Below are 23,204 nucleotides of genomic sequence, written 5' to 3'. Positions count from 1 at the left end.
TTTATTATGTAAGCCTTTATTTTCATCATTTTTTGTTTCAGTGTTGTTCCACTTCTAGTGGTATATTGAGTTCTTCTTTGAGTAATATTAAGTACGGTCTCCTTGATTCTTATACATTTTTTACCATGTCCACGATTTCATTGATGATTATAAAATGAGGTTCCATTTGCTTCAAGGAATGTAATAGAACCAGTTGGACGAGAATGGTATTTTTCATTAAAAACTCATTATTTTGTTCAACCACTAATAAACAAGGTATTAGTTTGGAATATCTTGTAAATTTGCATTCTTGATATTGTTGCTGTAGGAGCACATGCGAGACATGAAATGTGGTATATGCTTTTTCTAATATATCCTCATCAAGGACTCTCTCTTCACATAATTTCAACTTTGAGCTTATTTTAAAAGGCGCAGAATTGTATTCAGACACTATTTTAAAATCTTGCAACTTTAGGTGCATCAAATCATAGAGAGCCTTTGGAAAGATTATGGTCTTTTAGTGTTAGTATCTCTCCCTCATACTATTCTATATAATCAATAGATATTTTTATTGTAAGACACTCTGTTTTCAATTCTTCTTGTAAATGATGGTGAAGAAAAATTATTTCTTCGACACGATCCTGCGGGGACAATTCATTTCCTTCTTGGATAGTATTTCTAAGATTTATTACATCAAGATGGATCTTAGCATCCAAGATCCAATATAAGTAATTGTTGCCAAAAACATCAAAAGTAACAAATTCTAATTTTGAAATATTTGATATTATTTATAACAAATATATTAAATATATAACTAGTATGTAAACTATGAGAATAAAAAAAATTCACTACAGATATAGCTGGTATATAAACTATGAGAATAAAAATTCACTACAGATATAACTAGTATGCAAACTCTAAAGAATAAAAACTCACAACATATATAACTAGTATGTAAAATATGAGAATATTAATTTGCCACAGATAATAATAATCATGCGGTATAACCTACCATATGCATAATATAATAAAAGTAAGCATAAAAGTAAAAAGCTGTAATTGAAAATACTTGCTTAATTGTATCTTGCCAGAGATCAGAAATCTGAAGAATACTATAGCTGGTTAGAGTCTTGTGTTGATAACATGTTATAAAACTAAAGAGAAGTAACAAAAGATTAAAAGATTGCAAAAGAGAAATAGGAAGATTGAGAGATTGCAATATACTTAGTTCTTTAATAGCTCAATATCATTCACTACTCTTTCTTTCTACTAATGATCCTCAAAACATATTTTTATAGGCAACATCATGGTAGTTTGTTGTGCCAAACCATTCACATGCACAACAAACTATCACATACACAACAACAAAGTCAATCACATGTATAACAAACACAATAAAATATAGTTTACATGGTCATCTATCAAATACATATATTTACAACATGGCTATGTTTATTCTGAAGTTTTATCACTATCGTTATGATGATGCTATGTAGCAAACATTATAAATTCAAAGCCAGGGAGTATTAAAAAGGGGAGTTACAACCGACTTGACTTTAAGAAAAATGTCAAGGGCTTCTAGTCCAACTTCCGAACCCACTCATCTTATACCCGCTGAATGGACAGTCATAGTCGAGAGCACCATAGCAGTTGATCCAAATACTGCCTGCACGGATTGATCTTGATACAGTGTTAGCCACATTGATGTCCTTGGTCACGATTCCCGCTGCTAGTCCATATCTAGTACTGTTTGCCCTCTTAATCGCCTCTTCAACAGTACTGTATTCATGACAAAAAATCTATCTCAACCATCGACCATTTTTCCTTTTTTCTTAGAAATGTAAACGACTTGTATTAGACAAACACAAAAAGTATTAAATTATTAATTGTACTAACTTGAACTTTGCCAGCCCCAAAACAGGCCCAAATATTTCATCCTTTGCAATAAGCATTTCTTCCTGATCATCAACTCCACAAGAATAACAAATTAGACGATGAGGATAAAACAAGATAGGAAAACTGAGACAAATTATGACACTGACGTGCATGCATGTTGTGTAGTGAACAATATATATACCTTAATTTCACTGAAAATCGTAGGTTCAATGTAATATCCCTTCCCATCTAAGGGCTTACCCCCTGTTAACAGGGTGGCTCCTTCTCTCTTGCCATGTTCAATGTATGAAAGAATCTTGTCAAACTGCTTCTTGTCGACCTACACGTAAAAAAAATAAAAACAATTAAGGGTTTCGTATAAACGAGGTTGAAAAAAATTTATCAGATCGAACAATAAATATGATTATGAAAAATACATGAATTAATGATAGACTAATTCTATTTAAATTCTGTGAATTTATAAGAAAGGTTTATGCAAAAAGTATGAGAAATGATATTTGCAGATTTAATATAATGTGTAAGTCCCATGAAACTTTTTTGAAAAAGTGGTCAAGTCCGAAACCCATATGAAAAAAATATTTTTTAATAATAAACCTCATTTTCTAAAAAGAAATACACGGTACTTGCACACCTTTAAATTATATTTAGCATTACTCAAAAAATATATTATATGCAATAATATATATACTAATATAAAACTAGTATTTATTAACTCGTTTGTTACAATTCTTATGCATATCATTATTGTCTATTCCAGTTTTATTGGCATACAGTCTCCATTACTGTCAATGAAAGCCTCCTCAAGTCATACCTGTGGTCCTTGCTGAACTTTAGGATCAAAAGGATCCCCGACCGCCCAAGCTTTGGCCTTTTCCACTAATTTCTTCACAACCTCGTCATATATGCCTTTATAATGGTTAGGCGCATATGACCAAAAAAGGAGATCAAATATTCAAATGCCAGTAGGTAGAACGTGGATGATATGTGTGGACTCATTGATGGAGTTGGTAGACAACCCTAATAATATACTACAATTAAATATCTAGTGGAGAACAGAGGAGCATGATTCTTATATATAGTAATGGAAAAAAGGAACAAAATTACTGTGAAGGTTAGTGGATTACACGTAAGTATAATATTATAACATGGTATTAATTAGTAGGTAGTCAAGGTATAGTTCTGAAGAAGCTAGCAAATAAACCTATAGAAGGAATGCTACGTTTATTAAGATAACAGAACAAAGAAAACAGCTTCACCTTGTTCAATAGGATGCCAAAGATAGCAAGCTGAGCGGCCATATCTACATCCGCATCATCAAAGATTATGAGGGGTGACTTGCCTCCTAATTCAAGTGAAACCACTTTCAAGTTGCTTGTTGCTGTGGCTTGCATTACTTTGCGTCCTACCTCCGTGGAGCCGGTAAAACTGACCTGAAAAACAAGAATATGCATATAGAAGACTCTAAGTGGAAATACAAAGCAATGAAGTGTGTCAAGTGGCCACCATGAGAGCCATGACTAAATCAATAAGAACAGATATTAAACTGAATTAGGAATTACAGCATCAACGTCCATATGAGATGTAATGGCTGCCCCAGCCGTAGGTCCATATCCGTTTATAACATTGAGCACTCCATCAGGGATACCAGCCTTGAACAAGAAAGAAAATAGGGGTAAAATAAAAGTATCAACAGACACCCATACAAACCATAAAGGGTGACAATGAGGCAGAAAAGGGTATACAAACTTGGTGGGAACTTGACTAGAGGTGATTGCCTTGGTAGGCAGTTTAAAACTGGCTCAAGATATTCTTATTTGGCTGCCTGACAAAAATGGGTTGTTTTCATCTAAGTCGGCTTGGGACATCCTTTGTGTTAAATTTCAGAAAATTGATTGGTCAGGCTGGATTTGGAACAAGGGGATCCCCAAAAAACTTTCCATTTGAATGTGGAAAGCAATGTTTAATTGTCTTCTAGTGGATGATCAAGTGCGTAGGTGTGGCATCCCGTTGGTTTCCTGCTGCAATTGCTGTAATGAGGGGCATGGGGAAGACCTTGAACACGTTTTGAATAAGGGTGAGTTTGCTATGGAGGTATGGAAGAGAGTGTGTGCTGAATTTGGTTTACATTTCATTGCTCAACAAGGGTGGAAAGAAAGAGTTCAAGGGTCGTTTAATAGAGCTTCTCGGTACACCCAATTGGGGATTGTGATTTTGTTGATCCCTTCGGTGGTTATATGGAGATTGTGGCAGTGTCACTGTAAGTCGAGAATGGAAGGTATGTCTGAATCCATTAATTTGGTTTTTAGCTCTATAATGTATTGGGTTAAAGTTATTGCTAGTAATGTGAATAAAGTGAAGCGGCTGTCAAGGGGGGATAGAATTTTGCTTACCAGACTAGGTGTGGAAATTGTGGAACCAAAAACTAAAAGAGTTCAACTTGTGAAGTGGGTTAAACCCCCAAGGGACAAGTTCAAACTCAAACTTGATGGCAGTAGTTTTGGGAACGTTGGACCTGGTGGTTGGGGGCCGGGAGGGGGGGGGGGTAATTTCATCTTTGCCTTTTCCAAATCTTGTGGTGTTTGTTCTAACAATGGAGCTGAACTTCGGGCGGTATTGGAAGGTTTCATTTGGTGCAAGGAAGTGGGTTTACTTTGCATTGATATTGAATGTGATTCCTTGGTGGTGGTTTCTTGGATATTAGCAAACACTTGTACAGTTTGGTATCTTTAGGATTATTGGGATAAATTGTTGATATTATTGGATGAATTTCATTACACTATTAGTCATTGTTTTAGAGAGAGTAATAAAGTGGCGGATTTCCTTGCTCGTGAGGGGGCCTTTGAGGTGAATAATATGGTTCGAGAGGTGGCTCATTTAGGCCCCAAGGTCCATGGTTTGTATAGACTAGACTAGGTGGGATCGGGAGATATACGTATTTCTTGATTTTTTTTTTTTTTTTTTTTTTTTGTTGTTCTTTAGGTTTGTTTAGCTTTGCTATGGGATTAGGCTTGTTTAGATTTTTATGCTGTGGATTTTGTTGGTTTCAAATTGAGGGCATTTACTATCCTCCTGTTGCTTGGCTTGTAAGCACGGTTTTCCTCCTCCATAAGTGAGGATTTTTTAATAAACTTGGGACAAAGTCACTGTACGTGTGGCTACTGGCTCTTTGGTAAAAAAAAAAAAAACCTTACCAGCTTAGCAAGATGAGCATAATAGAGAGCAGAGAGAGGAGTTTGTTCAGCAGGTTTGACAACCATGGTGCACCCTGCAGCTAAAGCAGGGCTAACTCTCCACACGAACATGATGCTAGGGTAGTTCCAGGGGATGATGAGTCCCGCGACACCAATAGGCTCGCGCAAGGTATATGCATGAAATTCACGAGACATTTTTAGTACTTCTCCATGAATCTTATCAGCTGCACCTGCATAATACTGAAGGGCCTTTGCTGCCATAGGAATGTCTATGGCCTTGCCCATACTGAACAATTTCCCGGCATCTATGGTATCCAGGGCAGCTAATTCTTCTACGTTTTCCTCAATTAAATCCACAAATCTCATCATTATTCTTGCTCTTGCCTTGCATCATTAAGTACCCGGTTACTATTTTCATCACCCGTATGGAAAAATATGGTAAACAGAGGCATAAGGGGAAATCAATTCAATAACAATACCATCATCCCATCATATGTGGCTTTAAATTTTGATGGGAAGTTTCTAATTTTGATAAAACTCAACCGTAAAACTTTTCAAAACAAATTTTATAATTTCTTTTCTAAAAGCTGTTGGGGTATTGTTACAGTGACCTACAATCCTATAGAAGTGCAAGTTCTCATGTAGTTTTTGAAAAAAATAATGTACTCTGTTTTTTTCAAAAATTTATAATTTATCTAACAGAAACAAATTGGTTGTAGAGAGTACACATACAGAGCCTGGCAAGCAAGGCCATGGGCCATGGTCGAAAGCTTGTCGAGCAGCCTTCACAGCCAAATCGACATCTTCCTTATCTCCTTCTGCAACCTTTGCTATCATCTCTCCCGTTCTCGGATCTATTGTCTCGAATGTTTTCCCTATTATGATTTGATTTTGTGATAAAACATATATATATTAACAAAAGAGAAATTCTTCTGAAGGGGATGCTGATGTAATATAGTCACTCGAATGTATTAAAAATCATCATATATTTCCGTGGAAGGGGATGCAGGTTCTTTCTTTCTTTTTCTTTCAATAGAATATCTGTGGAAGTTTGTCCAATAGAGCATCGGTACTGTATGATGAGTTTGCTAGATAGATATATATATGAACATCTCCCAATAAGCTAAAAAATCTTAACAGCCAATTAGGAATGGGTTGACCTCTATCCTCCCTGTATTTTTCTGTTCTACCTCCTACCCATGCCTTGCACTATCTAAAAGATATTTCTATATAGGAGATCATTATCCTATTCATGTAAAAGAGGTCTTCGTTTTCGTTTCCTTCTTCTTCTTCTTCTTCTTATATTTTGTCGTGATTCTATAACCACTTGGAAGTGAAAGAACAATTGAAGTACAACACAGAGAAGACTAATCAGAAAATTTCATATCTCCTCTTTGGTACGAAGTAATAGAAATATGAAGCAGTAAACCGTGCACAGAGAGATCAATTAAAAACCTGAAACGGCATCGACAAATTCCCCATTGATGAACAGCTTGGTGAACTTAATCGTTGGGATTTTGACAAAAGAGACCGAGCTTTGATTGCTATTACTCTCCATAATCTCTTTCTTTCTCTCTGGCCGCTGGGTCTTGGTGTTCCTAGTTATATGCAACACCTACACTTGCCCTTTATAAAGGTGTAGAGTGACCAGCTTGTCACGTGGGGTTGGATGAAAGTTGTAAAAGATTCCAACGGTCTAGGAAGAGAAGGGACAATCTTAAATTTCAATTGCCATAGATGGTCGATTTATAATATTGTTTGCTACACTTTTAATGAAAAATGATATTCATTATTCTCTTAACCTTTTTTTTTCCAATGGAAAAAGTGTTGTGTATTCTCATTCATCAATTGTAACTATCTGTACAAAGTTTATCAAACTCATACTCTCTACTTTCCGTTGGACATTCTTCCATCCAAACAACCTCTTCAACTCTAGACAAGGCTATTTTTGCCAATTTATGGGCCACTTTATTCCCCTCCCTATAAACATGTTGAATTTTGCTTCCTACAGTTGAAGCAGCTTCTAACATCCTCTAACAAGTTCCCATACCATGAGTCATCCTCCTTGCTATTGAGAAGTCCTACACAGCTTAGGAATAAACTCATCTTGGTCTTTATAAGAAGTTACACTGCTCCTCTTATTAGGCCTTTTAGGGGGAGAAATGAGTGTTTTTATATAGTATAAAAGTAGGCTAACCTAAGTTTGAAGATGGACTCTTGTGACCTATCTACGATGATGGTACTGGAAATATCGGCCCACACGTGAGGGGGCATATTGATAAGTCTTATACAACTTAAGAATAAACTCATCCTCGGCTTTATAAGGAGTTAACCTACTCCTCCTATTAGGCCTTTTAGGGGGAGGAATGACTGTTTCTATACTTGCAACTCATTGCTTTTATCACAACCTTGGCATCTCCTTTAAATACCACTCTATTAATGTTTAATTCATTGCCCTCCACAATGCCATTATTTCAGCAACCAATGGATAAGAAACAACTCCTCTGCTCATACACAAAGCCACTAGCACTTCCCCTTTATAATCTCTAATAACAATCCTAGTTCCATTCTTTTCCTTCTAAATCCTGTGTTGCATCCCAATTCAATTTTACCCAATCAACTTCTTGTGCCTTCCACCTCACCTGGTTTCTCATGTTCCTACTGGTTTCAGTTGATAACGGAGATCGACATTGGGCTTTCTGACACTCCTTTGTGGTCCTCCTTGCAGCTTGCACCAAAATACTTCAGCTAGCAAAAGTCTGTTCATAGATGAATTTGTTTCTGCGCATCCACAGACTTCTCATAATCACTACTACAATCTCCAACTCCTCTACTAATATGGTCTTAGAAATCCTTTTCCACAAAACACCAAACTCCTCCTTGGTGCAAGGCTATTTCTAAATTGGTCTTGAAAATTCAGTCCACATGTCTGAGGTAACCCCATAACTCCATAGCACATGACACATTGTTTCCACCTCCTTTTCACATATGGGACTTAATTGAGACATACTAATCATCCTTTGGTATAGGTTTTCCCTAGTAGGAAGGTAGTTATTGATAGCCTTCCAGAGAAAAGTCTTCAATGTGCTAGAAACATTTAAATTCCATAGTCTTTTCTAGTCCTTATCCTTTTATGTGCCCCTTAAGGACTCACCTCTTCCTCTTTGCTTCCTAGTCATATCTAGATGATATGCGCTTATTATTGAAAACAGTCCATTCTTTCCATAAGCCCATATTCTTCTATCATGAAGGCCAGTTAGGCTAATAGGGATATAGCAAATCAATTCAGCTTTTTCTTTTGAAAAAAATCTCCTGAAGTAAAGCTTCCTTCTAGCATCTGTTGTTCTCATTAATAAGCTCTTTTAGTTTTGAATTCTTATCAATCACCTTCATTGGTGATTGGATACTTAAGGAAGAAGGATTAGGAATTCATTTATCCTCCCATATGTTGATGCTATGCTTGTTCCCCACCCTCTTCAAGAGACATTCCTTTAATAGCTCAAGAGACCCTCATAGACTCCTCTATATAAAAGAGGGCCTAGACCCCAGCTTTTCTTTGAGAATGTTTGATTGCTTGAAATACTTCTCCTTCAAGACTCTTGCTGCCAGAGAGTTAGGATTGTTGAGAATTCTCTAGCATTACTTAGCTAACATAGCTTGGTTAAAGTTCTCCAAGTTCTTGAACCCCAACCCTCCATTTTCCTTTGCCACCCTTATCTTATCCCAACTCCTCCAATGAATCTTCCCCTCATTCTTATGGCCCCACCAAAAGCGTGCTATCATAGCTGGCATTTCCTTGCATAGTCTCATAAGGAGTTTGAAGACACTCATATGATATGTGGGAATAGCTTGCACCGCTACTTTTATTAAAGTTTCCTTACCAGTGAAGGATAAGAACTGATTTTTCTAAGTACTTAGTTTTTGCCACACCTTCTCCTTAATACCCCTGAATGCATTATATTTTGATCTACCTATCATTATAGGCAATCCTAGGTATTTCTCATAATTATTGATGATGTTTGCTCCCACCTCTCTTAATCAATTGCTTTTCAGAATTATTAATATTCGATCTAAAGAAAATGGTAGTTTTACTTCTATTCAAACATTGCCCAGAAGCTGCCTTATAAATTTCTAAAATGTTACTGATCTTAATCCATTCCTTCCTACTAGCCCTCCCAAAAATCATACAATCGTTTCTAAATAACAAATGGGTGATTCTGAGTCCTCCCCTGCCCATTTTAATCCCTTTTATCACTCCACCACATTATACTTGGTTGATTAGGGTACTAAACCCCTCGACACACATCAAAGACCCTACCTTAATCCCCTCAAATTCATCAGGATTTCCATTAACTAAAATAGCATAGGAAACAGTGGTAACACAGCCCATGATCAAAGTCACCCACCTTTCATCAAATTCCAACTTTAGCATCATAGCTTCCAAGAAAGACCATCCTACCCAGCTGTTGACCCATATAACCAATTTTGCCTTTTTCCTTGATTTCATCAAGTTGAGGGCTTCATACACCACTATTATGTTGTTTGTAATAATCCTTCCAGGAATAAAGGCACTCTGACTACTTGAAATGATCTCATGAAGAACTAACTTTAACCTGTTTGCCAACATTTTTGCAATAATCTTATACAAGACATTGCATAGGAAAATAGGTCAAAAATTACTCACTGAAATGAGATTTTTTTATTTTTTTTATTTTAGGGATAAGGGCTAAATTTGTATGGTTGAGAGATACCTCCATACACCCTCATCTTAGATAGTTAAGCATTGTTGTACACACTTCATCTTCCACAATACTCTAGGTGCTTTGAGAGAAACAAGCCCCGTACCCATTAGGCCTAGGGGATTTCAAAGGGCTAATTTGCTGCACTGCACACTCCATTTCATCTCTAGTAAACTCCCTTAATAGCTTTTCATTCATCTCCATAGTCACCCTGCACCCATTCAATAATCTTTAGACTCTCCTTATTGGATATGTGGCCTCACATCTCTTTGACTATTCTTCTGCTATTAAATTCTCACACCCCTCTTGTTTCACCCATGTTGCCTTAAACCTAAATAAGAATTGTTTTCTCTTATTTAGGTTTGATACCTCCATTAGATATAAGGACAATGGCCTATGATTAGAACATCGACCTGTTAATACCTCCACCACCAGCCCTTTGAAGGTTGACATCCATTGTGAGTTTGCCACTGTCCTTTCTAGTCTTTCTTTAGTAAAGGTGTTGTCAGAGTGCTTATTACTCCATGTGAAATGATCCCCCCTGTACCCCAAATCAACCAAATAGTTCTCTTCTAGTGCTTCTTTAAATTGGCCCATTTGCCTTTCCTCTCTTGGTTTGCCACCTTTCTTTCCAGCTTGTGTGAGAATCTCATTAAAATCTCAAATGACGCACCAAGCAATCTGTTATGCTGGTATCAGGTTAGCACAACAATCTCTAGGACTCATGCCTTCTACCAGTTTTATGATGGCCATAAAAGCCAGTCACTAGCCACCTCATGTTCAACTCTACTTCATTCACTCATGCACTGATGTGCCTCTGAGAGTAATTGAAAATCTCCATATCTTCCTTAGTTCTCCATAGTAAGGCTAGTCCTCCTTTCCAACCTATAGGTTCTACCACACAACATCCTTCAAATCTCAATTTCCTCTTGACTGTATCCATACCTTCTGTTCTGAGTTCGGTTTCAATTAAGAAAACTAGTTTAGGTTTCTTCTCCTCCACCATCATTTGGAGGTCTTGAATTGTCCGAGAGTTCCCAAACTCTCGACAGTTCTAACTTAACAGACTCATGGGGATCGGTGAGGCTACCTAGCAACCTCCGCCATAATAGACACAATAGCCTTTTTGTCATCCCCTCTTTCCCTCCTCACTCTGCATTTTCTCTCCCTCTTGTCATCTCCCCTTACTTCATTAATCAAACGTTCCACTCTCTTCATTGTGATGGATCCTTTTTCCGGGTTGGGATATCCCCATTCACATCAGTCTTCTCTAATGCCATATTAGTCACCTTTAGTTCTCCCTCCTTCGACATCTTTCTAGATTCACCACTAAAGTCTTGAGTTACTTCATTTCCCTAAGCCCCTTGAGAGTTCACTTCGTCAATAACTCGACTTCCCTCCTTCACTCTCACCTCCTCCATCTGATTCTATACCTTCTCTTAACATCCTTCCTCACTCACCATCTCTTCTACCATCTTCCTCGACTCCTCTGGCCACTTGTTTTTGTACTGGCCTACTCTCAACCAAGGGCCAAACTGGCCTCCCGATCCATCTACCCCTCCTGTACACCCTTGTGATAGATGAAGAATTTTACCACATTTAAAGCACATCTTCGGCATTTTCTCGTATGACATAGGAACCAACATATTCCTCCCCTAGAGATTAACTATTCTTCCTCAGTCCACCATCTTCGTCAGATCACACACAAATCTCACCCTCAGATAGTTTTCCCATCCCAATCCATTCTCACGGACATCCACATCCACCACCTTACCAATTGTACTCCCGATAGTCTTATTCATGCAAGCTAGTAATAGGTTGTGCAATTGTATACATAATTCATCTTGTTTGAAACATATCTTGTGTGGTTGGGTAATACCATCGAAAAACTTCAAGACAAACAAGTAATTGTCAAACAACCACAACTTACCCCCCATCACTCGATTCTTATCCCCTAGGTTTGCAAATGTAATTATAAAACTATTATATCTGAACTCATGAAATTCTAATGGCTTCCCCACTCTCCAAATCTTCTCCATGCAGGTTCTCTCTTCCACCTCATTCCAATGGTTCTGTTTGAGATCACTTTTCCCAGTAGATTCCTCTCACCTTCATTCTGAACTCCTCCTCTAGATTGGTCTCGATAGGAACATTTTCTTCCTTGTTTAATTGTAATCGATCCCATACTTCCTCCAACTTCTCCATGCTTCCTCAATTCCCCTTTAGAAAGAATAAGGAACTTTCACCCTCCACCCAGTGGTAGAACCAGTAATTTTTTTGAGAGGAGGCCAAATTTTCTAGTGTGCGACATATTGAAATTTAAAAATCATAAAAACATAAATATATATAAAATTAGATCTCGATAATTTGAAATATACATGTAAAAATAAAATTCTAAAAATAAAACATCTTCATATATTTTTCAAGTTTTTGACGATAATGTTTCATAAAGTAATATTCATCTATTATTATTTTTATCATGAAATATTTAGAATTTATTTACTTCACATAAACTATTAAGTGACTTTTAGAATGTCAACTTTCATTCTAGTATATATGTAAGCTAGTTTATTAAATTTTATGTAAATTTTAGATATTTTCATGTCACATTAAGCATATAATACAGTAATAGAGACCTTAAATAAGATTTTTCTTTCTCAATGAAATCTAGAGGATAAAATTTCTTAACTATTTTCCATATAGATCACAAAACTTAAATAATTTTTCTTATATTTTTACTTTGGATTCCAAATTAAAAAGCATAATATTGTATAACAAAAAACTTTAGGATCCATATTAATAAGTTTATTATTTCTTCTAAACTTAGTTTTGATTTAATTTTACTGGACCACACTCTTGAAAATAAATAATATATAGAAATTATACAAAATTTTGAGACTATAGGAAAAAAAAATTAAAAAGACATTTTTATATATATTAGAATTTTATAAAATTTTATAGAGTATATAATGATTATATATTTTTTGAAGGGCCATGTTTTATATTAATAAAATTATGAATAAAAATTAAAGTATATTTTAATTTTTCAAATAAATTTGGGAGCCACCTTAGATGCGTGTGGTTCCGCCATTGCCTCCACCTCTAAACTCCGAACTTTAGAGATGGCGTGGACTAAAACTACTGCTCCTCTACTAGTCCTGATAGAGACTTTCCTCTCATTATTCTTTAACTTAATTATCAAAAATGATGATAAATAATAAAGTTAATACAAATTATAAGAAAGTCAAATATCCTAAAAATATTATTAGAAAAATGAATTTTTATGATTAAAATTTAATAATTAAAAAATTATTTCGTACAGAAATAAGATCACAAAAATCTGCTTCTGTTGTAGGGAAATGGAAAATCAATTGGTGGATGGCTTTTCTTCGTTTCCGCGTTGCGTAATGCCCCCGGCTAAAAGAGAAAGTAGCCCCGTCAGGTAATGTCACATGTCTGGTTCTCCTGCAGCCCTTTAATTTGACCAACCATAATTTCATCATCCTAATATATCCTTTTCCAGCCTGGTTGGTGCTTATCTGAGGCTAGATTCATTGGTTTAACTCCTGAATATTTATTATGAAAAATAAATAGAATTTATGATTAAAAAATAATTTTATTATATAAATTTTAAATTTATCTTTTTTTTTAAAGAAAATATGTAATATACAAATTCTATATTTACTACTATAAATATTATTTCTCTTATTTAAAATAGATGTACTCTTTCAAAGACAAGAAAACAGGGAAATATATTCATGTGGTGCCTTTTCTTTGTGCATTACAATGATCATGGTTCTTTTTCTGACTCTTTGCTTGAAATAGATTGATAAAGCATTTAAGAATGTTGAAAATCTCTCTTCATGGAGACTTTGGTAGCAGCCTTCACCGTTCTTAGGCAGACATCCACCTAATCTTTTGTTGAAAAATGCTGCCACTATTTTTTTCCCTTCCCAATTGTTGCTCTCTTCCCCTTTTTTCTCACCAAACCGATGATGACCCACTTCAAAATTTGAAAATGTGATAACCTCACCACACAATTCAAGTTTTGAAAATAAGATGAGAAAAACTTTCCACCGATGCTTCCTATAAACTTCATTTATTGGAAACTAATAAAATAGTGACACGTCACTCCTCTATCTCCCATCCTCATTGCCGCGCTGCAGGGAATCAAAAAACAAAAAAATAATTTCTGTCGGTTTGAGACCCGCTCCCCAACCCTCCCTCTCTGTCTCCCTCGAATCGTTCTCTGTGTCTCTCTACCGAAGCTCTGCATTTCTCTTTGTTTCTGCTTCAAACTTCAGGCTATCCAAAGCTACGGATATATAGAAGGTTTGACCCTCAACCTCACCTTTTCTCCATATTAGAATATTCACTATGGATTTATACCTCTTTTCCTACCATATGGAAAGGAGCATTTTGTATGCTTTATCTGTCCCAAATTCCTATTCCTAAACTCCATAGCTAGCTAGTACCATATATATCTCACCAACTTGCAGAGTCGAGAGCATCATCTTTTTTTCAAAATCTGGAAAGCTCGATCCGTTTTGATGCAAAGACTGATCAAAGATTGATTGTTACACATATGCAGTATGGTTACTGCAATCATTGATCAGGAGTGCAATGCATATGAAAGATTAGCATGAATTGATTCACTTATCTTAATTAATAATAAACTCCAACATAATAAAATTGAAAGATGTCCTCACGCACGTACCCTTTAGATGCAAAAGTTGAATGATATGATTTCTTGGGTCCCTCTTTGCAGATGGGGTTTGCATATATGGAATCTAGAAAACACCTACTTTTTTTCCCATACCGAAGTACTAGGCTTTACTTTTAAACTAGTTTCAGTAATTTAATTTATTCAAACTTCAAAGCAACCTATGTATGCAGTATGCAGAGAGGATTCATTAATATGCGCCAACAGTGGGAAATCGGTTTCTCAAGAGAAAATGAGGGCAGATAGGGGGAAGGAGAGAGAGAGGTGAGAGATTTCGGACTGAGAGAGAATGAGAGCAGAGAGAGGGGAGAGAGAGAAAAGTTAGGGATTTTTTTTTTCGAGAAATGAAGCAGAGGGTGGGGTGTGTTTTCAGCTCACCTGTTGCGCGTTTCACCATGGGTTTTAATAAAACCCTTACGTGGCGAGTACCTATTGGTCTCCAATAATTAGAGAGTGTAGGAGACACCTGTTAGAAGCGTTCCTCAAATAAGATACATCTACCTTTCCATCCAACATTTTTTTTGATGTCCCCTTTCCATCCAACTTTGATACGCCAACTTTAAATATTCAAGATGTCATGTAGTCCTTTCCACAACAAATTCTTTCTCGCATCCAACCTTCATCTTCCATCAATCCAAATTTATCCTTATCCCTTCCATCTTCGTCCATCAATTCCAATTTTAATTTAAACTCACATGAATCAAACTACCTACCGCATCTCTCGCTCATGGCCCCTTATATCCAAATGTCCTTCCAGATGAAATGATTAAATCAAATGTTGTCTTTTTTAAGCGTCCCTTCTTCCTCTTGATTCCAAAAAAATTTGCTTCGCTAACCACATCATCAACAATTTCCTCAACTTGACAACCAACAAATCTTCCATCTCATTCCTTTAAACAAATTAATCAAATAAGGAAAAATAAATAAAAATAAAATAAAATGAAAAGAAAAAAATAACAATATTTGTAATAAGTAAAAGAGTAATAAAAATTATGTAAAAATTATACTTACCAAAACTCTGGGGATAGTTGTAAATTCACAATGAAATTCTTTAGTGCACAACAGTCTCATAGTCAATGATGAGGTCCTTGAGACTAGGCCTGCTACCCGACCAACCCGGTTGTGTTTGGGCCTAAACCAACTTGGCCCGATTCCCAAGATAATAAAACACAAACCAATCCACCAGAGTTGGATCAACCTGACATCGCTCAGAATATCGGAATAGGCACATAGCTTGTTGGATCCCCACTATGAACTTGGTGTAGCAGAGAACATATAGTATACTGGAGGCGCCGGAGATGACGGACTATAAGACGACAACAGGCCCGCATTTTCCTAGCCCTAGTACCCCGTAAAAACAAAGACACCAGCACCGATGACACACCGATGCGGAACCACATGAGATCCAACCACGTGAGCGTCTTTTTCATCTCATGCTGGCTCCAAGCCTTTATCTCCACAAGCTCCGTCTGGTTCATGGACTGAGTCAGGACCTGATCCCTCAACCTCAACTGAGTCTCCATGAGCGCCCTCCCATAGTTTCCCCAACTCTAAAACGGTCTCTCGGGGAGAAACTCGTGTGCACGAGCACTCCCTATTCCTAAGCCCTTCGTCAACCATTTTGTCTTCATCACCAACAATAGAAAGTTTGAGATCCAGAAAGAAAACAAAGAGATAGAAATAAGGCTTTTGTCAAGCAAAGCAGAAACGTGGGCATAAGTTTTAAGCTTAGGGGTTGAGCGAGTTGTACGGGTCGAATCCGACCACTAGCCAAAACCATTTTTTTCTGATTGGGTTAAGTCGGTGTTCACAGGCGGGCCAGGTCACTCGATTTCCTAAACAGGCCTACTTGATACATAATCATATGTCAGTTCACTAGCTAGAGTGCTTCCTGTGGGTTTTGTACATGTATTCCTCATGGAGGACTGTTAGATGAGATTTGGATAGTGAAAGGAGATAAGATAATTTTAGATAAAAGTTGAAAATTAAATAAAATATTGTTAGATCATTATTTTTTTAATATTATTATTCTTTAGAGATTTGAAAAAGTTGAATTGTTTATTATATTTTATATGAAAATTTGAGAAAGTTGTAATGATGATATGAGTTAAAAATATCTTTATATCCAAATCATGCATCTAGATCCAGATTTGGATCTTGAAAAGTGGGCGGGTATCCGCCCTGATTAATTCGGTCCAAATCTGGGCGGATATCCGAATTTGTACCCAGATATCCAGATTGTAAGATGATATCCGGTGCTTTTTTTTTTCCCTTTAACTGTGTCATAATAATAACTATCTTTATTTGCAGAGGTAGAAGGATCAATTTACAAATTTGCAGACAAACATGCTTTAATGTTCATTGAGTACAAGAATACTGATGTATATTACCACCTAATAACCATTCTTATGCATATTAGAATACTTGAAAAGGAACAAACGCCTCCCCTATCACCCAAAGACAATAAAAACAACAACAATAAAAGAATTATAATAGCCGTAAATGCTTGATAGAAGGATCCAATCCATGGGAAGCTGGAACCAAGTTTGGCATGCACAAGATCCTCTTAGTTCAATATCTGATAGAGATTACGAGATTCATCACATCTTCTCGAACTTGGTTCTGAATGTGCTTCATCTTTGGCCTACAAGGAAGCAATTGCAATGACTTGGTAGTCCTGCATGTGTTATGCAATTGAGGCAATGAAAGTGAAACTACAGGTAAAAGCCAATGAAAACAATGGATTGATTTGTTGAGTGCGTAAAACAATTAAAGATTGCAAACAACCATGCCAAAATCTTGAGCATTTTTATAGTATAGGTGGAGACTACAATCAAGTGCCTACCATTATTACTAGGAAAACATCATTATTTGTAGCATGGATCATACTTAAAATAACTTTGCCTCTACAACATGAAAAAAAAAAAAAAAAAAAGATCTCCCACATGTCCATCACTTGGATGTTTCCAGTTTCCACCATCTTAGTCAATCTTAGTTCCTAGTAATATAAAGCGAAAGTTGCGGGGTGCAGCCGGATCTACCTGGTGCAAATGAGGATCAGTGCATATCCTAATCAAGTATGCCGGTAAGAAAGAGTAAGAGAAGGATCTTCAGAGGTAGAGCAACTATAACATATATTGGATAAAATAAACATTTTCAGAACTCCTCATGAAAAATATGCAGTTAGGAGATAGAAAGGCAAACCGCAAACTTAACTAAAATAAGTTTGGTATGTGTTGAAAACCATCAAAGTGTGAAACCAAAAAGTCCACTTAGTCTACTCTGCACCGTCCAACTTCAAGCTTTGCACTGTCCTATATATAGCTGTTGCAGCTCACTATTCCTCATCAATGATGGTTGATATTTAGTAGATATTTAGTAGAGCTCCTTCTATAAAAGGAGAGTTCTGATGTGTGAAGTGTGTGTGTGCAAAAACAGAGAGTGGACATGAGAAATTTTTGAGTGTTTGTAATCTGAAACAAACATACTGAATTTTGGCTCCAGTGGATGTTGGCAAATTGCTGAATCACTTAAAACTATTCTTGTGTGATTCTTGGACAGTTTTGTGCGCAACAATTGGTATAAGAGCCATTGGTTTGCACTGTCTAGAAATCAAGTTGATCAAAATCAACTTTTGACTTCTAATGAGTTCCTCGCGTCAAGGAATTCGTTGTCGCAAACGAAATCAAAAGTGGATGTAGGAGCCCGCACGCTCCTCTAGAAGGTTGGAGCGTGCACTCACGCGCCCCATTCACAACTGGAGGTTGAAGACATTTGAAGATCCACGCGCCCCCACGCACAGCTGAGGTTGAAGACGCTTGACCTACAAGCACTCATGCGCCCCCATGCACCCTACTTACTCTCTGCTCGTGAACCACATGCGCCTCACATGCCCCAGACGCCTTGCATCAGCGCATGTAGCACACGAGTCAGATGATCTGGACTGTTCAAATTCTAGATCCATTTTGGGCTTGATCTAAGCCATTTGAAGTCCGATTTCAATGATCAAATAATGCTTTCTAACTATTTGGATCATTCCAGAATCATTCATATGGTTAGAATTTTGAAATTTATTTTTTAATTTTTCAAAATTTATATGAAAGGTTCTAGGGGAAATAGGAGCTCTGTAAATGCTAGCAGCTCTGGGCGTAGGTCCACAGTTTTGAATGCCAAGTTTGAAACTAAGAAGTTCGATGGAACTAACAACTTTGGCATGTGACAATATAAAGTGATGAACATTTTGATCCAACAAGAGTTGTATATCGCGTTAGAGGAAAAACCATATAATATGATAAAAAAGGATTGGAGGAAGCTTAATACCCAAACTTGTAGTACAATCCGTTTGTGTCTGGCCAAAGAACATAAGTACTTTGTCATGAGAGAGAGAAATGTAAGTGAACTTTGGCAGAAATTGAAAGATAAGTTCATAAAGAAGAGCATCGAGAGCCATTTACATTTGATGGAAAAGTTCCTCAGATTCTAATTTCTTGAAGGTATTTCTATGTCTGAACACCTCAATAGTTATAATCAAATTCTTGCTGAACTACTAAACTTGGATGTTGAGATCCAAGATGAAGATAAGGCTTTACTGTTATTAAATTCCTTACCTGATACATATGAGTATTTAATTACTATACTATTGTATGGGAAGGAAAAAATCAGTTTTAGCAATGTATCTAGTTCTCTGATTAGTAATGAGTACCACAGAAAAGATAAGCAGGTACAGCTAGATACATCAAGTGAAGCATTAAAAGCAAGAAGGAGAACACGGTCAAAGTATCCAGCAAAGTAGAAAGGTTTTCAATCGAAAACTCGAGCCACATCACGTGGTTCATTAGTTAGGAGAAAACTCGCCAAAGACGAGTGTTCTTTTTGTCACAACAAAGGACACTGGAAGAATGATTATCCCAAACTGAAGGGACAATAGAAGAATCAACCTACCACAGCCATTGTCGTAGACAGAGATGAAGATTCAGAAATTGCCTTGATAAGTTTATCATCCATTTGTCATTCCGATGAATGGATTATGGATTTTGGATGTACCTACTACATGTGTCCCAATCGGGACTGGTTTATTGACTTTACAAAGATTGATAGTAGAGCAGTACTTATGGGCAACGATAATGCTTGTAAGACTTAGGGAATAGGAAACATTCAATTAAAGCTGCACGATGGAACTGTCAAGACTTTGATAGAAGTTTGGTACGTTTCGAACTTGCGAAAGAATCTTATCTCACTTGGATCTCTAGATTCAAAGGGATTCAAAATCATTATTGAAGACGGAATTTTCAAAGTAGTAATGGGAGTTCAGGTGGCTATGAAGGGTTTAAGGCGAGAAAACTTGTACTTCTTGCAAGGAAGTACTGTTGATGGTAGAACTTCCACGAGCTGTGAGAAGCTAGATGAGACTGATGCTGACACCACCAGTCTTTGGCATATGCGTATGGGACATGCCGAAGAAAATTTTTTTCAAACACTAGTGAAGCAAGGCTTAGTTAAAGGTACCAAGATTGCTAAATTGTCTTTCTATGAACACTGTGTATTGGGGAATCAGACGTGGATCAAGTTCGGAACCGCTATTCACAATACAATACACAAGGGATACTTGACTATGTACACTCCGATGTTTGGAGACCTACCAAAATTATATTTTGGGAGGTAAGCATTGGTTAGTAACTTTTGTAAATGATTATTCTCATCGTGTGTGGGTGTATACGATGAAGAATAAAGATGAAGTGCTGAATATCTTCCTTGTTTGGAAAAAGATGATTAAGACTCAGACCGGCAGAAAAATCAAGCGGCTTAGATTAGATAATGGAGGGGAGTACACTCTAGACCCCTTCATGGAAGTATGCCAAAGAGAGGGAATTGTGAGACACTTCACAATATGAGGAACATCCTAGGAAAACGGTGTGGCAGAACGGATGAAGTGTACTTTGCTAGAGAAAGTGAGATTTATGTTATTGGATACTGGATTTAGTAAATAATTTTGGACTGAAGCTGTAACATATGCCTGCCACCTCATCAACAGACTACCCACCACTGCCAATGGCAGGAAAACACCTATTGAAATATGGAAAGTTATACAGACTACTGATTGTGACTCTTTACACGATTTTGGTTGTCCTGCTTACTATTATGCTAAAGAAAGTAAGCTTGATTATAGAGCCATGAAAGAAAATTGTTAGGCTTTAGTACTGGTGTAAAAGGGCATAGATTCTAGTGCATAGAGTCTAAGAAGGTAATCATCAATAGAGATTACCCTTAATGAATCTTAGATGCGTAAGTCACATAAGCATAAAGATTCCAATGAAGGCAGCTATGATGATGAAACACTTGCTGATTCGCAAACTGTGGAGTTTACTACTTCAAAGGATTCAGGAGACACATATGGAGAGGATGAATAAGATGATGTTGATAGTCCTATCACAGTACCTTCAAGTCAACTAGAATCAATAGCAACAAACAAGTAGAGACGAGAGAAACGTGTACCGACACGTTATACAGACTTTGTGACATATGCACTACTAGCTGAAGGGGGTGAGATCCCAACCACTTACAGAGAAACTATACAGTCCAGTGAACAAGTTAAATGGACAAAGGCAATGAATGGGGAGATGCAGTCTTTTCACCAGAATCAGACATGGGAGTTTGTGCCGCTTCCAAAAAAAAGAAGAAGTCAATTAGCTGTAAGTGGGTTTTTAATTAGAAAGATGATCAAATTGCTAAAAATGGAGTATGATACAAAGCTAGATTTTGCTAAGGGCTACGCTCAGATAGAGGGAATTGACTACAGTGAAGTATTCTCTCCTATTGTGAAGCATTCATCCATTTGGATATTGCTCACTTTGGTTGCACAAAATGATCTTGAGCTAGTACAACTTGATGTGAAGACATCATTCTTACATGGTGATCTGAAAGAGGAGATCTATTTGTCTCAAATAGAAGGTTTTAAAGAAGCTGGTAAAGAAAAATGGGTCTGCAGTTTGAAAAAGTCTCTCTATGGATTGAAGCAATCACCTCGGCAATGCTACAAGTGGTTTAACCGCTTTATGATGGACTTGAAACACACTTGTTGCCAATACGATTACTATGTGCATTTCAAAAAATTTGCAAATGAATCTTTTGTTTATTTGCTTTTATAGGTAGATGATTTGTTGGTTGCATGTAAAAGTAAGGTGAAGATAAATCGTTTGAAAACTCAGTTGAGTCATGAGTTTGAAATGAAATATTTGGGAGAAGCACAAAAAATATTGGGGATAGAGATTAACAGAGATATGGTGAAATGTACAATTCATCTTACTCAGAAGTAGTATCTAAAGAGAGTATTATAACGCTTCATCATGGACTCAAAGACAAAACCGGTGAGTACTCCAATGGCCCAATATTTTAAACTTAGTGCATTGCAGTCTCCTAAAGATGATGAAGAGCGGGACTACATGAAGAATGTCCCGTATGCAAGTGTTGTTGGAAGCTTAATATATGGCATGGTGTGTACACGTCCTGATATCTCCCAAGCCCTCAGCTTTGTCAGCCGATATATGCATAAACCTGGAAAGATATGCTGATATGCGGCTAAATGAATTTTACGGTATATTCTAGGGACCATAGATCTTGGTTTGAAGTTTGAGAAAAATAAAGATAGTCTAGTAACTAGATATGCTAACTCAGACTACGCAGATGATCTTGACAAACACCTATCGACAATTAGATATGTGTTCACTATGGCTGGAGGATCAGTTGGTTGGCGATCAAATTTGCAGTCTACAATTGCACTATTATTTGGAATATATGGATGTAACAAAAGTCGTGAAAGAAGTCATTTGGTTACAAGGACTGGTAATAGATTTGGGTTTTAAGCTAAAGTGTAATTCATTTGGCCAAGAATCAAGTGTATCATTCTTGAATGAAACACATAGAGGTCCGATTTTATTTTGTACGTGAAATATTAGAAGAAGGACATTATACTTTAGAAGATTGGCACTGAAAAAAAATCTAGCAGATATGTTGACCAAAGTCATCACAGGGATCAAGTTCTAACACTACTTGAACTTGATCAATATCACACTCTGCTAAACACCTTTGGGTGCATTGGCGCTGTATGGTGCATTTGACAGTAGAGGTCTTTTATATCAAAGAAAGATGTGCAATCATTTGAAGGTTACAACAGTTTATAAGTAGTCTAGTATGCCACACTTGGGTGGTGGGGGTAATTCTTGAAAACCACCAAAGTGTAAAACCAAAAAATCCGCTTAGTCTGCTCTGCACCGTCCAACTTCAAGCTCTGCACTATCTTATATATAGCTGTTGTAGCTCACTATTCCTCATCAATGTTGGTTGATATTTAGTAGATATTTAGTAGAGCTTTTCCTATAAAAGGAGAGCTCTGATGTGTGAAGTGTGTGTGTGTGCAAAAACAGGGTGGATGTGAGAAATTTTTGAGTGTTTGTAATCTTATACAAACATACTGAATTTTGGCTCCAATAGATGTAGGCAAATTGTTGAACTACTTAAATATCATTTTGTGTGATTCTTGGACAGTTTTGTGTGCAACAGTATTTAGAAAAATGGTCAATGACATTTATTTGATATCAGTGAGGACAAGCATATATTTTTCATTTTTAGTAGAACAAGAGGCAAAAAAAAAAAAAAAAAAAAAAAAAAAAAAGCCCAGAC

The 23,204-nt window shown here is 36.7% G+C and overlaps 1 protein-coding gene across 1 annotated transcript; it reads right to left on the bottom strand.

Annotated features, from left to right (window-relative positions):
• Positions 1 to 1,439: 1,439 nt before the first annotated feature.
• Positions 1,440 to 6,624, bottom strand: LOC122308162 (aldehyde dehydrogenase family 2 member C4-like). Its single transcript, XM_043121346.1, has 9 exons — positions 6,522 to 6,624; positions 5,799 to 5,941; positions 5,067 to 5,450; positions 3,435 to 3,524; positions 3,077 to 3,305; positions 2,687 to 2,781; positions 2,057 to 2,194; positions 1,876 to 1,937; positions 1,440 to 1,758 (listed from the first exon to the last, which is right to left on the bottom strand). Exons 1-9 carry the CDS (start codon positions 6,622 to 6,624, stop codon positions 1,548 to 1,550), a joined length of 1,455 nt encoding a protein of 484 aa, XP_042977280.1. The 3' UTR covers positions 1,440 to 1,547.
• Positions 6,625 to 23,204: the final 16,580 nt, after the last annotated feature.

Source organism: Carya illinoinensis, chromosome 4, assembly GCF_018687715.1.
Source record: "Carya illinoinensis cultivar Pawnee chromosome 4, C.illinoinensisPawnee_v1, whole genome shotgun sequence".
NCBI classification, from domain to species: Eukaryota; Viridiplantae; Streptophyta; class Magnoliopsida; order Fagales; family Juglandaceae; genus Carya; species Carya illinoinensis.
The sequence above is the reverse complement of the archived record's forward strand: the minus strand, read 5'-3'. Positions and strand labels throughout refer to the sequence as shown.